Genomic DNA, 14810 nt, shown 5'->3' on the forward strand with positions numbered 1-14810 from the left:
TACGAGGATAGGTTGAGAGTGCTGGGCCTTTTCTCGTTGGAACGGCGTAGGATGAGGGGTGACTTGATAGAGGTTTATAAGATGATCAGAGGCATAGATAGAGTAGACAGTCAGAAACTTTTTCCCCGGGTATCCCCGGGTGTTACAAGGGGACATAAATTTAAGGTGAAGGGTGGAAGGTATAGGGGAGATGTCAGGGGTAGGTTCTTTACCCAGAGAATGGTGGGGGCATGGAATGCACTGCCTGTGGGAGTGGCAGAGTCAGAATAATTGGCGAACTTTAAGTGGCAATTGGATAGGTACATGGATGGGTGCTAAGCTAGGACAAATGTTCGGTACAACACCGTGGGCCGAAGGGCCTGTTCTGTGCTGTATTGTTCTATGTTCTATGTACTTGGCTTTGTTTTCTGAGCTATTGCAAGAAAAGACAAGAAAGAATCACCAGTGAGGTTGTACGGGTTTTTATTGACACAATGAAATGACTCTTTTTGAACTAAAGTTTAGGCACCCATTCAAGATGACTGAAATGATTCAATTAAAATATACCAGGAAATGGAGTGGTGTACAGTACTGTTGCAATTGAGAGGGCTAGTAATTTTATCAGCTACTGGTTGCAAGTTAGTATAAGGGAAGATGTCTTCTTACTGTGTAACAATGGAACAACAAAGATCATTAGGTCATGAACATTGACTGATGAGCTACTCTACAAACCCCTTCTGCCCACAATCCTCCCATTCATTGTTCCAATTACTGCACCAAGCAAATTTGACGTAGTGGTAAAGTGACCAAGATCACTAATCCCTCTTGAAGTTATTACTCCGTACATCACAGTCAATGTGCCATACCCTCAGTATTCCATCAAGTCGTGATCTTTATAACTATTGTTCTGACCCAGAGTCCCCAGAATTTTATTCTCACCACAGAACTGAGAGATAAAAATAATAAACCTACTCACCTGGCAACAAAAATTCACTCATGATTAAAATCAAAACATTTTTGTTAATTCAATTTATCCTTTTACAGCCTCCAGTTACCTATTTATAGATTTGATTCGATACAGTACTTAATTTGCACAGTCGGTTTTTGAAGGCGGTAATGTAGCCTAATGAATCATTTCTTCAAAGCTCTCTTGAACAAGAGATACAAGAATAGCAAGGATTTATTTTGTATTTATATTTGGGATCAATCAATGCTAATTGCCTATCCCTTAAGGAGCGATAGTGCTCTTAAGGAGTTGATAGTGACCATTTGTTCAAGGGTATGGTGAGGATGCTTCAATGTTGTTAGGTAGTGAGTTCTTGGATTTTAACTTGGATTCAGTAATGAATAGGCAATAACTTATTTGTCCAGGTCAGGGTGATGTATGGTTATGAGGAGAATTTGGAAATAATGGTATTCTCATATTTACATCAAGACCTCACTAGGTTGCTAAAATGTTTCCATGTAAAAGAAAGAGTTTGCATCCAAAGAGCACCTTTCCTAGTCTGCAAACATCTAAAGTGCTTCACATCTAATAAATTGTTTTTTGAAATACATTCATAGTTATAATGTGTGCAAGCACAGCAGCCCATTTATGCACAGCAAGGGACAACAGACAGTGAGATAAATGAATAATTAAACTCTTTGAATGATGTTAGTTGAAGGATAAATCTTGTTCAGGATAAATTCAGTGGAGTACTCTAACTGAGCATTTTCCCAGTGTGGCTTTGCCATTACCATTTCTCACCTTAATGATCTTGAAGGGTGTAGGCAGAGTAGCTAGCCTGTACAGTAGGAGAAAAATCTATCAAACTTAGGATTTTGAGAAGCTTCTCAGAAAAGATCTTAGCGTTATAAGTGAGAGCACAGCAAATAAACTTGTTTCAATGATATTAAAAAGATAATTCTCATCTTTAATTCATCATATTTTGGATGAAATGGTTGGTTCCAGCAGTTTTTTTTTACACTTGCTCTCTGGATGTGTGCTGATGGCTAATCTCCAATTATTGCCCATGAGTGAAAGAGTCTTGAACCAGACAGTATCAATTTAAGAAGGTTGGCTAAAGATTGAATGGTTAACATGAAGGAAAATGTTATTGTGCAGTGAATGGTTGGGATATGGATTGCACTGAGCTAGGAGATGGAATCTGACCTTTCAAAACAAAGTCTGAAAAGTACGCAAAGAGAACAGTTGTAGGGTTAGGGGAAAATGTGGGCTAGTGGGCATAGCTGGCTGTTCTTTCAGAGAAATGGCATGGATGCAAGGGACTGACTGGCCTCCTTCCATTGTGTAACCATTCCATGATTCGGTGCATGGATGAATTAATGATCCACATTGAGGTTGCCCACAGTCATTTTATAATTGGCCATGATACAAAGAAATGAAAATCTCATCTGAGCTGTAGATCAAATGTTGAAGGAAATTGTTGAATTCAAGCTGATTCATATTGGGTCATTAGATGTAAATAGAAACTGAGTGGGTAAATTCCCACAGCAATAAGAGACTTGCCCTGATTTTAAGAATGGGAAATTGGGATGTTCCTTCGTGTTGTATGAAATTGTCATATCAGCATGCAATTATTTTCCAAAATTTCCCTCTATGCGTTATTCTATAGTAATTCAATGCATCTGTGCAGGAGTGGAAAAATCTACACACTGAAGGTTTTGAGATGATTTTCAGAAAAAGCTTTCAGGAACGTGGCTGACTGCAAATAAAGGTGTCAAGATTAGAGTGGTGCTGGAAAAGCACAGCAGGTCAGGCAGCATCCAAGGAGCAGGAAAATCGATGTTTCGGGGCGGAGCCCTTCATCCAGAATGAGGCTGGAACTCTTGGGGGTGGAGAGATAAATGGGAGGGGCTGGAACTGGGGAGAAGGTAGCTGAGAGTAAAATAGGTGGATGGAAGTGAGGGTGAAAGTGATAGATCAGAAAGGAGGGTGGAGTGGATAGGTGGGAAGGGAGGTTGACGGGTTGCGCAGGTCATGAGGATGGTGCTGAGCTGGAAAGTTGGAACTGGGGTAAGGTGGGGGGAGGGGAAATGAGGAAACTGGTGAAATCCACATTGATGCCTTGGGGTTGAAGGGTCCCGAAGTGGAAGATAAGGCATTCTTCCTCCAGGTGTCGGGTGGTGAGGGACTGGTGATGGAGGAGGCCCAGGAACTGCTTGTCCTCGGCAGAGTGGGAGGGGGAGTTGAAATGTTTGGCTACGGGGCGATGGGGTTGATTGGTGCGGGTGTTCCTGGGATGTTCTCTGAAGCATCCTGCGAGAAGGCGTCCAGTCTCTCCAATGTAGAGGAAACCACATTGGGAGCAATGGATACAATAAATGGCGTGTGCAAGTGCAAGTGAAACTTTGATGGATGTGGAAGGCTCCTTTAGGGCCTTGGATGGAGGTGAGGGAGGAGATGTGGGTGCAGGTTTTGCAATTCCTGCCGTGGCAGGGGAAGGTGCCAGGACGGGAGGGTGGGTTGTTGGGGTTTGTGGACCTGACCAGGTAGTCACAGAGGGAATGGTCTTTGCAGAAAACAGATAGGGGTGAGGAGGAAAATATATCCCTGGTGGCGGGGTCCATTTGATGATGGCGGAAATGTCGGCGGATGATACGATTTTTGCAGAGGATGATGGGGTGGAGGGTAAGGGCCAGAGGAGCTCTGTCCTTGCAAATAAAGGTGTACCTACTAGAATATAACATTTCTTGTAGCACACCATATTTTGGATGAGCTGTGTGACATCTGATCCATTTTGTCAGCAGTTACTTTTTAAAATTTGCTCTCAGGATGTGGATGCTGACAGTAAAGCTGACTTTATTGCCCAGCCCTGGATGCATTGAGGAGGTATTTCGTTGGTCTGTGTTTAAGTATCTACCTTTGTGGTGATGGTACTCCATAATAGTGTTAGGTAGGAAATTACAGAATATTGAGCTAATTACCAAATACATGTTCAAGTCAGGGTGGTTGTGCCTTGGAAGACACTTGAAAATGATAGTAATCCTGTACTGTTGTTACTCTTATCCCTCTCAGAAGTAGAAATTAGAGCAAAGGCATGTACCAATTTAGCAAACTGCTCTGCTCAAAACTATGTTGAACTTTTGAATAAAGTTACCTCAATTTTCTAGATGGTTAAAGTGGGTTCAGAATAAATCTAACAGTGTGGGTTTGACTCCCATTCTGCATAAGCGAGGCTTAGGACCTAGCTCCTCACCTTACCCGTGAAAGTGGAAGGTAATGGCAAACCGCCACTGCCAAGAAAACAGCTCAGGATGATTCAGCAGCAGATATATGTATGAGCCATGCAGAGCCCACTTAAATGAAGAAAGGACCAATAATGTACATGCATTGGTTTGGTGTAACCAAACACAAAGTACTTTATAACAAAGTTGATCCTGGCCAAAGCAAAAAGTGCAACACTTCTGTCAAATAATATTTGTTTTATAATTTTCATTTACAGACAGTGTTGAAGATGAGTTGGAAATGGCTACCGTCTGCCATCGCCCTGAGGGGCTGGAGCAGCTTGAGGCACAAACTAAATTCACAAAGAAAGAGCTCCAGATCCTCTATAGGGGTTTTAAAAATGTAAGTATATAAAATGAATGGAACTTAGATCTTTTAAATAAAATTTACAGCTAATTCTCTCAAGGTTATAAAAAGCATAATTTGGAGCTATCAATACAATACCTGCCTTTGTGTGATTGGATGCTTTAGGTAACAGATTTCCTTCTCAGTCCTTATGGTAAGATCCAAGAATAGGACAATGGAAACTCCATGGCAAAAGTGGTCTATTTGATGCTGAATTGTATCTTTATACTAATTGCCTTTTTATGGGCTAGAGTTGTGTTTCACTATGTTGAACCAAATTCAAAGGATTTTGGGAGAGGAATAAATCAGCATCCAAGTTTTCTCGGGGCTGCTCCCCATGGCTGAAATTGTTCCTTAAGTGTGGCAGAGTGGGAGCAGCTCTCGGGAAATGTTGTGTTCAGGAACTCTGCTGCCCTCAGTTCTCCAGTGAATCCTGCTAGAAATGTTAGTTTAGTCATAGTGAGGATTCCATTTCAAATGCATCGATTGCTCTAATTTGTGAATGGGTTAATGCACGAAAAAATATTTCAGTTCTCAATTAATTTGTTAAGGTACCAGTCTAGCACCACTTAAAATTGAAAATGCATCTCTTTAACCACCATGGTGTCATGCATGCATACCTGACCAATATGTGAGAGTTCTTTTTATTTCTTCCTGCTCATGCATTTGATTTATGCAGTTAAAGCCATAGAGTTTGCATTGGTATTTAATCTGATCCTTAACTTGAGTTTCTTACCCCTTCCTTCTTCTCTAAGACTGTATGACGTACAGATCAAAATATTGATTACTCTAACTAGTGCTCACTAACATGTGACAGTTTTCTGATAAATAGAATTTACAACAGCTGAAGTAAAGGTGAAGCAAACATTTTAATTTTCTGAAGACCAGGTTCCTGATTCACTTCGGTTTCAAATTTTCAATTTGGTTTTTGTGCCCGAAATTCTGATTCTCCAGAAATCAAACCAAACTCAAACAGCAACTTTACATGGACAGTTATCAAGGAAGAAAATGATGAAAAACTGATGGTTCAAAATTAGTTCTGACTTGAAAACTTATGACATGCAGGGAAAAGAAGTCAGAATGTAAGGGCTTATAGGAATAGATAATGTTTGATTTATTTTATTTGCAGAAAGAAAACAATATGTTCACAAAAGTGCAAGTGCCAGCAACAAAGTGAGATTTGCATTTATATAACAATTCTCAGTACCAGCAGATGTTTCAAAGTTGCTCCACAGCTGATGAAGTATTTTTAAAGTGCAGTTACTGATGTAATGGAGAAAACGCAACAATTTATTTTCACACAACAAACTGCCCACAAATAGCCATGTAGGAATTAACAGTCAGTTTCTGCGAGCTTGGTTGAAAGATAAACATTTGCCAGAACACCAGGGATAAATCCCCAGCTCTGTCTGGAAAATTCCCAAGGCCTTTTAACAAACACCTGAATGGACAGCAGGATGTTGTTTTAATGTCTCACTGAAAAGAAAACACTTCCAGCAGTTTTGTGCAATCCAATGGTGGTCCTAGAAATTACCAAAGATATGTGTAGGCTGCAACTGCAAGCTTTGTTTTTTTGATTAGGCCACATCTTGCTGTGATGTACCATTACAAGAGCCTCTTTTCAGCTTGAAAATCTTTTTGAGTTGTTACTTACTGAAAATGATAGAGGCTCAATACGGCAGAGTTAATGGTGGGGCCAGCAACCTAGCTTCTTCAGTGTGAGATTTTTGGAGCACGGAGAAAGCAGAGAAATGATGGTCGATTGTTCACTAGAATGAAATCAGGCGCAGAAGGTGAAACAAGATACAGAATCTTACCAGCATTAAGTTTTTTCTGTCATCAGGATGAAAAGAAAATGGGACACAATCCTACTGGTGTCCACTGGTTTTATGATCCTATGGGACGTGGCAAATTAAGAAGGTGTCTCCCCGTTCACTCTCTGATTGAATGGTGGTGAGTGGGTAGCTCAAACAGAAACTGTCCTGTACAGTTCACAGCTCCACTAGGGGACGCATGGGACTCAGAGTGCCTCAAAATGGAGGCTCTGCCAGAAGCCTTCATAAAATTGAAATATAAAATATAAAAGCTGTTGGGTCATCATTGTGAAGGAGGAGTCCTTCAACAGAGTTTCTTGCTGCTGTAGCTGTCACTTTCACATCCCAGTAGTTCTGGGAGGAGAGAATTGAGATGAGCTGTCATTGGCTTCCCAGCAAGCCATCCTGAGGCCTCCTCCAGGTACTTGCAAGGCTCCAGCCTCAGAGGTAGGCAGTGCACTTGGAAAAATCCTGGTGGCAACAGATTCCACTGAAACAGAGATACTTTATTTGTAAACTGTGTCCTCTAGTTCCAGTCTTGCCCAGACAGGTAGCTTCAGGATTTTATGGATTTCAACACTGTTGCCTTTCATTCTTTAAAACTCTAATGGGTATAGGCCCAACATATTCAACGTCCCTTTATCATAGGAATAGGTTAAATGAACATCTCTGAATTGTTTGTGATTTAGTTATACCCTTTGCCAAAAAAGGGGACCAAAACTACTTACAGTACCCTGGATGTGGTGTCAGCAATGACTGTACAGTTGCAGTAAAAAATGTTTCTACTCTGATATTCTGTTTCCATTGCAAATAATACAATGTTCCATTTGCCTTTTTAATCACTTGCTTTACAAGGTTGACTGCATTAACAATTATCAGAGCATTAAAACATTAGTGGCACACTTCCCAATCTCAATTTGCGTGGTGAGTTTAATGGAATATTAATGAACAACTCCAGTAAATTTGTAATAATGGGGAGTTTGAGGATTAAAGGCCATTTCTGTGAAAGCCAATGATGTGGCAATGCAAATTGATCATCATGACCTGGACATTCACAACTCATCTGGTGCCTGTATTGCAACTTCATTCGTTAATATTATTATTCCAAAATGATTATGGCACATTCACTTTTTATTTTTACGTAGACTCAGGAGCTTAATTGAGTCACTGTTATCAAAACAAAACCTCACAACTGAGTTCAGATGAAAGGCCAACCATTAGTCATATCTTTCATCTTTTCAATGTCAATCAATCAATGCAATACAGACACTTATCCAATCTTTAACTTCAAACTATGAGGCTAGAAATAATGATTGGTGTTACTCAGGAAGAAGGCATGAATAGGTTACAGCTTCAGTGGAGACATTAACTATTTAAAAGAAACTTGTTAATTTATCCATTAAAAAGCAGACCTGGAATGTTATATATTCAGATTGTGCCTTGATGCACCACTGCTGCCAACAGTAAGCTCTAATTAATATTAGTCCTTCAAATGCTGTAAAAATGTTATTTTCCTATATGTTTCAGTCATCAAAACAGCTGGCACATATGAAAAATGATTTGCAGAAACAGGCTGAATTTTCTCCCTTCAGGTGGGCTTTGCCACCTCCATCTGGGCTTTGTTGTTTATTATTATTGATAATGATTATTAATGTCATAATTAACCATGGAGAAGGTTTTTGGTAAAGTGTTTTTAAGAGACTTATTTCCAGGAGAGTCAGTAATCAGAAGGCTTGGTGAGTGGTGAGTGGTGAGGGTTGGTGTTACAGATGGGAATAAATGGAGAACTCTTTCATCAAAGATATACTGAGCAAAATGCTTTCCCTCCATACTGTTTGGTCCTGTTCAACCATAATATGGATGAAATAAAGACTGAAATTTCTGGGGAGACTCAGGAGGTCTGACAGCATCTGTAGAAAGAAAGCAGAGTAAACATTTTGAGTCTGGTGACTGTCCTCAAAAACTGTTAGGAGCTAGAAGTAACGGGTACTTGTGCTGAAGGCAAAGTGTGCTCTGTGTGTGTTTTTGTGTGTTGGGGGGGGCGGAGTTGGTGGTAGTGGGGCCTGGGGGGGGATGTGATGTTGGCAGTAGAATTAAATGACGGAGGCGAGCAGATAGATAAAGACAGAGCTCACAGAGAGAGAGAGGCATGGAAGAGGAATGCATTAATTAAATAGACTCTCTCCCCAGTTAATTCGCTGGGATCTCTATCTTGGGTACATAATTTAGTTCAAAAATTGTTTCTAAAGGTGCAGAACTTATATGTGTGCTGAACCTAAGCAAAAAGAGCTGTGTCTTATAAGACGCATCATGTAATGTTGCAATCAGTTCTTGACACGGCACTTCAGGAAGGGTGTGAAAGTCTTTGAAGGTGCAGAGGAGATTTACCAGAATGGGGCAGGGATAATAGAATTTAACCACAACATTAGATTTGAAGAGATGGGATTGTTTTCCTTGAAACAAAAGAAGTTAAGTGAATATCTGATTGAGGTATCTATGATTCTGACAGGTTTAAATAAGAAGGACAATAAAAGCTGTTGTCATTGACTGATGGTACAAGTACTAGCTCGGGTCAAGGTGGACTTGATGAACCAAATAGCTTCCTCCTGTGCCAGGATAATAAAATGAATAATCATACCTGTAGCCGGGACTCTCTGAAAACATTGGCTGATCTTACCGTGCGGCATTCCCAGAACAGTTTACCAGATATCTGCTGACAGACTGGCATCCCTTGTGCTATGCCATCTTTGAGAGGTTGTTATGGACCTGGATATGTGCTGGCAATCAGAATTGCTTTTCACTGGCAACATTAAAAAAAAAAGCCAAATTGCCTATGGCATATAGCCAAGATGGTTGGCATCCCTCGCATACAAAATCCCATTCTCTCACCCTAGTTATCGGTTAACCACCAGGACACACTCTACCTTTCATATACAACAATCTGAAGACCCTCTGAGTCCCAGTCACTCTTTCCCCAGTGGTCACCCACATCTTTTCACAGCCCATTTGGGAAACATCGCATTCAGAACAGTGGCCAGACAATTCCAAACAGAAGCTTTCATTGACAGCAACAAAATTGAACTCAAAAGGAATGAATATGGGCTGCTTTTCATTCTCATGAAGCAAACCAAACGCTGGCACCCGGACCTTGACAGTCCGTGATAGTCCTTACTGTCCACACCAAGCCCAGCATCTATTGGTAGGGAGTGTCAATAAGGACACGTGTGACCTTTAGTGCGCGCAACTGGGCTCTATCATCCACAAACAGAGTTGCCTCCAGCTCAATGCCATCATCCTTCCCCCTAGATAACTGCTCCCATTCCCTCAGCTCCTCACCATCTATCAGGTTATCTCATTGCATGCTGAAATTGTGCAGAGTACAGCATTCCAGGATAATGTTGCACACTCTGTCCGGAAGATACTGGAGGACCCTCTCCTGACCACTCCAAGCTTCTTTGAAGCTTGATCATTTTTTCCAACAGGGGCCCTTGTCACAGTATGTGCACTTACTTGATGAAGGTGCTGTACAAGCTTAGTGACAAATGCATTGTATTCTAAAGAACTATGTTCCAATCTCTTTTCCATTCCAGATGCATTCATTACAGTCTTTCACCTTTCCTGAATCCCAACTTTACATCTTAATGATGCCCGCCTTGCTCTTCTGCGTTCCCCAAGTGGAGGACATGACGATGGTCACTGTTAATGCACTGTTCCCTGCACCCCCACCCCCCACCCCCAACTCCTGTAGCCTATCCTGACCTGTTCTGCATATTCCCCATTCAATTTGTGCTTTCCCTCATGACTGATCTTGTTCCCACCTGGACAAATGCATCTGTTTTACTCCCCAACCTTAACCCAAGCAACATTTTTTCCAACAATCCCCCTGCAAGACTCTTTGCATTTCTAAAGTGATCACCAAACAGACACATGGGCCTGTATTCCTCCTTAGATCTCTGTCAGGCTTTGATGGTCAACCCCTGGACTTGACTGACCAGCCCCTCCAAGCTCAAATTGTCTAGTACCTGTTCCGATTTCAGGGTGAAGATTTCTTGATGTCTCGCATGTTTGGCACATTTGGTTAGATAGAAGGCTGAATATTAATGAAGTAGTTTGGGCCATTAATGAGGTACTTAACAAGCCATAAACCCCATTAATTAGCAACTCATTGCTACCCAATGAAAAACACACCTCGCAGCGCATCAAAAATATAAAAAAAGGAACAAAACGCTTCCAGCTTTGAGATAGTTCTCATCTGACTTTGCCAGAAATATCACTATAGCCCATGTCACACAGATTCCTGTAAGATTTCACCCAATCTGATGTGTGAACTTAAACACTGGATGCCAAGTTAGGAGTGGGAGTTGGCATTAATATGGCTATGACATTTAATAGGGAAGCAATATTCCTTTATTGTTTGCTCACTTTCATTTGCCACATTCAGACCATTCATGACTCAAATGCTGCAACAAATTTGAATACGTTCATCTGACAAACGCAATTTATTAATGTGCTTGAAAAAAATCAAAGAATTGTTGATTTTCAATAATACAGTTTCCTGAAGTCAGCCAATGGAAGTACTCCCTCTTGTGGTTAGACTCTGAAGATTGAAGGAGAAAATAAAAAGTCAATTCTCAGAGAATCAGAAAGAACTGAAAGAAGAATATCAAAGATATTTCACCCACTAATAATACTCAGTAAGATTTGACCTTCATGATTCATTGCTAATACCTTTTAAGTGTCTCCAAATGTCATTTTCTTCATTCAATCATGTCTCTTTGGTTTCTGTTTAGAGATGCATGGCCTTTGGATCGCGTTATTAAAGATTTATTTTCACAAACCATGTAATCTCATTAGCTATGATGTTTGCTGGTACATGGAATGTCAAATATTTTTGACTATCATATGAGGTATTTTGCCTAGATTTGCAGGAAAAGTGTCTAAGGGTGACATTCAAGATGAAATCTTCCGACCTTATAAGAATTGAAAAAATATGAACACAGGAAATGGGAGTAGGGGTAAGATCTTTGTCAATTTTGAACTTGCTCTGTCATTTGATAAGATCTTCTTCCTCAATTCCACCATCCAGAAGCAAGAGTTGAGGTCCCAGTGCCAACTCCTGGGATGCACAATTCTGACAGCCTGAAAATATCTAACATATTGCCAATCACCGCTTCCTGTTAGCTAGCCAACTTTCTCTTCATGCCACTATGTTCACCTCAACACCATAAGTTTTTAGTTTCTGTAATAACCACTGATGTGGCTCCTTATCAAATGCTTTCTGGAAATCTAAATTCAACACATCCACTAGTTTCCCTTTATCTACAGCATAAGATTTTTTTCAAAGAACACCAATAAACTAAATAAACATGATTTCCATTTGACAAAACAATGTTGGCTCTGCCTGATTACCTCAAAATAATCCAATGTTATAATGTATTTAATAATAGTTTCTACCGTTTTTCCAATCACAAGTGTTAAGCTAACTGGCCCGTAGTTTCCTGCTTTGTGCCTCTGTCCCATTGTGAATAAAGGATTTACATGTGCTATTTTCCAATATAACAGAACCTTCCTTCAATCTAGTGAATCTTTGGCAAATTAAAGCCAATGCATCAACTGCTTCACTAGCTACTTCTTGTAAGGCCCTAGGGTGAAATATGACAGGATCTGGCCACTTGTCAACTCTCAGATCCAGCAATTTACTCAGTGCTACTTCTCTGGTGATTGTAATCTTCCTGAGTTTCTTCCTCCTTCTCAACTCCTGATATGCAGCTTTTTCCATGATACTGCTTGTATCCTCTCTAGTGAAGACTGATCAATTCCTGTTCAATTCATCGGCTTTTTTTTATCTTCTATTACTAATTCCTCAGACTGATTTTCTATAGGACCAACATATTTTTGTTAACTTTTTCAAAACCATCTGAAGAAACTTTTCTTTTCTATTTTTACATCTTTGGCTAACTTCCTCTTGTGCTGTAATTTTTCCCTCCTTATTAATATTTTAGCAATGTTTGCTTTTTTTATTCTACCATGATCATAATGAATGGCGGTGGTGGCATGAAGGGCCGAAGGGCTAAAAGGCCTACTCCTGCACCTATTCTCTATTGTCTATTCCTGCCCAGCCCCAGGCAGGACGGTATGCCCATGGTGGCGCCAACTCATGAAGTCATCCAAATGCATAAGCAGACACAGGAGCAGCAGCCAGGATTTATTCGCAGGAAAGGTGGAGGGCAATGGCCACCATAATGCAAAGGCTATGTGAATGCAACAATGCCGTGGGAACCAGCTGTCTCAAACTTGCAAACATCTGCCTGTGACCAAAGACAGGTCTGAACTCAGAAAGGCAAAGCAAGGCAGGGAGACTGTGAGCATCCAGATAGGCATTAAGTTAACGAATGTGTAGAAAGCAAGTGAGCAGTCTTGAGGTACTCACTGGTCCAATCGGTGAACTTGATGTTTGTCCCGTCACTTGTTTCCATATGCTCCAAAGTGTAGCAGGGTCATGTACGTGTATCAAAGCTGTGCCATCAGAGCTGAGAAGCTGATATGTGTCGGATGCCAGGGCATGGTGTGTGTCCAGTGGCTGCTGAGACATTGGCACCAACATGTCCAAGATGGCAGACTTGAGGAGCAAGCGGCAAGCTAGAGTAGCTAGTGAATGGCTCAGACTTCCAGGCCAAGAATTCACAGTATCTAGTTTCCTCACTGTAGGTAGTAGGATAGCACGCTAGATGTTGATGAGGAGTGATATGCAGTTACTGAGCCTGATAACAAGAAAAATTTCACTTAATAGGCATTTCACCACTGCCTAGTGAAAATATCATCTCAATCTACAGGAAGATCAAGTATAATGTCAGCAGGCAGTGAAGTGGACTTAAGGCTACAATTCAATCAACTGTGATCTTGTCTAATGGCAGTCAGGCTCCTGTTGCCAAATGGCCTACTCATATAATTTCATATTCTCTTCTGGTTTTATAAAGGCTAACATCCAATTAGTTTCCTCATTGTTTGCTGTTGCTGCATGCTAACTTGCTTTCTTTTGTTAAAAAAATAGCAATGCTCAGCTTTGTCTGATTATCAACAGTTCCCCGTCCCTCTCATTTTTCCACACGTTATTGCATTTGTCATATTCTTGCCCAATTGTTTCATCTGTCTCAATAAGTTGGCAGTGTCTTTGCATCCTCCTCACAGCTTTATACACCTGACCCCCACCATGTCAACTGGGCATTGATAAAGCCAGCATAAAAAGGGTCCCTCACCCACTGATGCCTTTCTCCCAGAGAAAGTGGATTTGTTTTAAAAGGAGCAAATTTAATCAAGTTTACATGAGTAAATGAAAGAGTGAGTACACAAGTTACCAAACACAGAAGTAATTAATAATACAGTGCAAATGCACACTTTCTTTTTCTCTTTCTCTCTCTCTTTCTCCTCTCTTTCTTCTCTCAGGAATAACACGGATGAGCATCCCTTTTTACGTTCAGTGTAGTGGTGGTAATTGGGGAGGTCTCTCGGCTATGACCCACACAGCAGACGTGTGCACAAAATCCAGGGTATTCCATATAAGACTCAATTCACTAGCACACTTTCTCCAACCAGCATGTACGGGCCAGAGTTTACATTTGGCTTTTAACCCTTTTTACATATTTCTGGAAGGGCAGAGTACAAAATGTCTGGGAGAGATCAACTTTTATTGTGGGTATGAATGTAGTCAGCCCTTTCTTCCATCTCCTCCTGTCAAGTCTCACTCTCCCTCTTTCTGTTTAAAATTCCCTGACACTTTGCAAGCATCATATTCCATGAGACCCATGTAGGCCTTTTTTAGACAGCACTGAATTTATATCTACAGTCCCTCTTTTTTGTCTGTAGTAGTCCTTGTTTTAGAAAACGCATTTTGAATTAAAAGTTAAAAATATCTGTCATACTTCAGGGTTCTGATCCATTATCATGATCGACAGGAAGTACTGGAAAGACTCCACAAGTCTGTTAGCATTTGTGGTGAACAGTTTGAGTTGAATCAGATTCTCCTCCAGAACTGAAAGAGGGTAGAATTGTGATGGGTGTCATGTTATTGAAGGGGAGAGGGAAGAACAGAAAGGGAGTGGGTAGGAAGCAGGATGACGATATGAAAAAGTAACAAAGAGGATTGATGAGGGGCAGAGAGGTAGATGTGATCGAAATGGACTTCACTAATTCTGTGGCCAGCAGAGAAAAAGCAGAATGGTGTGTTGTTTCCCTGGTGCTAGGATCAAGAGTGTCTCAAAGCGGGTGCAGAATGTTCTCACGGGGGAGAGGGGCCAGCAAGAGGTCATTGTCCACATTGGAACCAATGATATAGGAAGGGAAAAGGTTGAGAGTCTGAAGGGAGATTACAGAGAGTTAAGCAGAAATTTAAAAAGGAGGTCCTCAAGGGTAGTAATATCTGGATTACTCCCAGTGCTATGAGCTAG

At 40.9% G+C, this 14810-nt stretch overlaps 1 protein-coding gene across 1 annotated transcript in view; it reads left to right on the forward strand.

The window, feature by feature from the left end:
- The window catches only part of LOC122555010 (Kv channel-interacting protein 4-like), a 356040-nt gene that overhangs the window by 299113 nt on the left and 42117 nt on the right, over positions 1-14810 (forward strand). Inside the window, exon 2 of the mRNA XM_043700589.1 lies at positions 4425-4549. Coding sequence (XP_043556524.1) covers positions 4425-4549 — 125 coding nt within the window. The remainder of the gene's footprint in view (positions 1-4424; positions 4550-14810) is intronic.

The sequence above is a fragment of the Chiloscyllium plagiosum genome, chromosome 1 (assembly GCF_004010195.1).
Source record: "Chiloscyllium plagiosum isolate BGI_BamShark_2017 chromosome 1, ASM401019v2, whole genome shotgun sequence".
NCBI lineage: Eukaryota > Metazoa > Chordata > Chondrichthyes > Orectolobiformes > Hemiscylliidae > Chiloscyllium > Chiloscyllium plagiosum.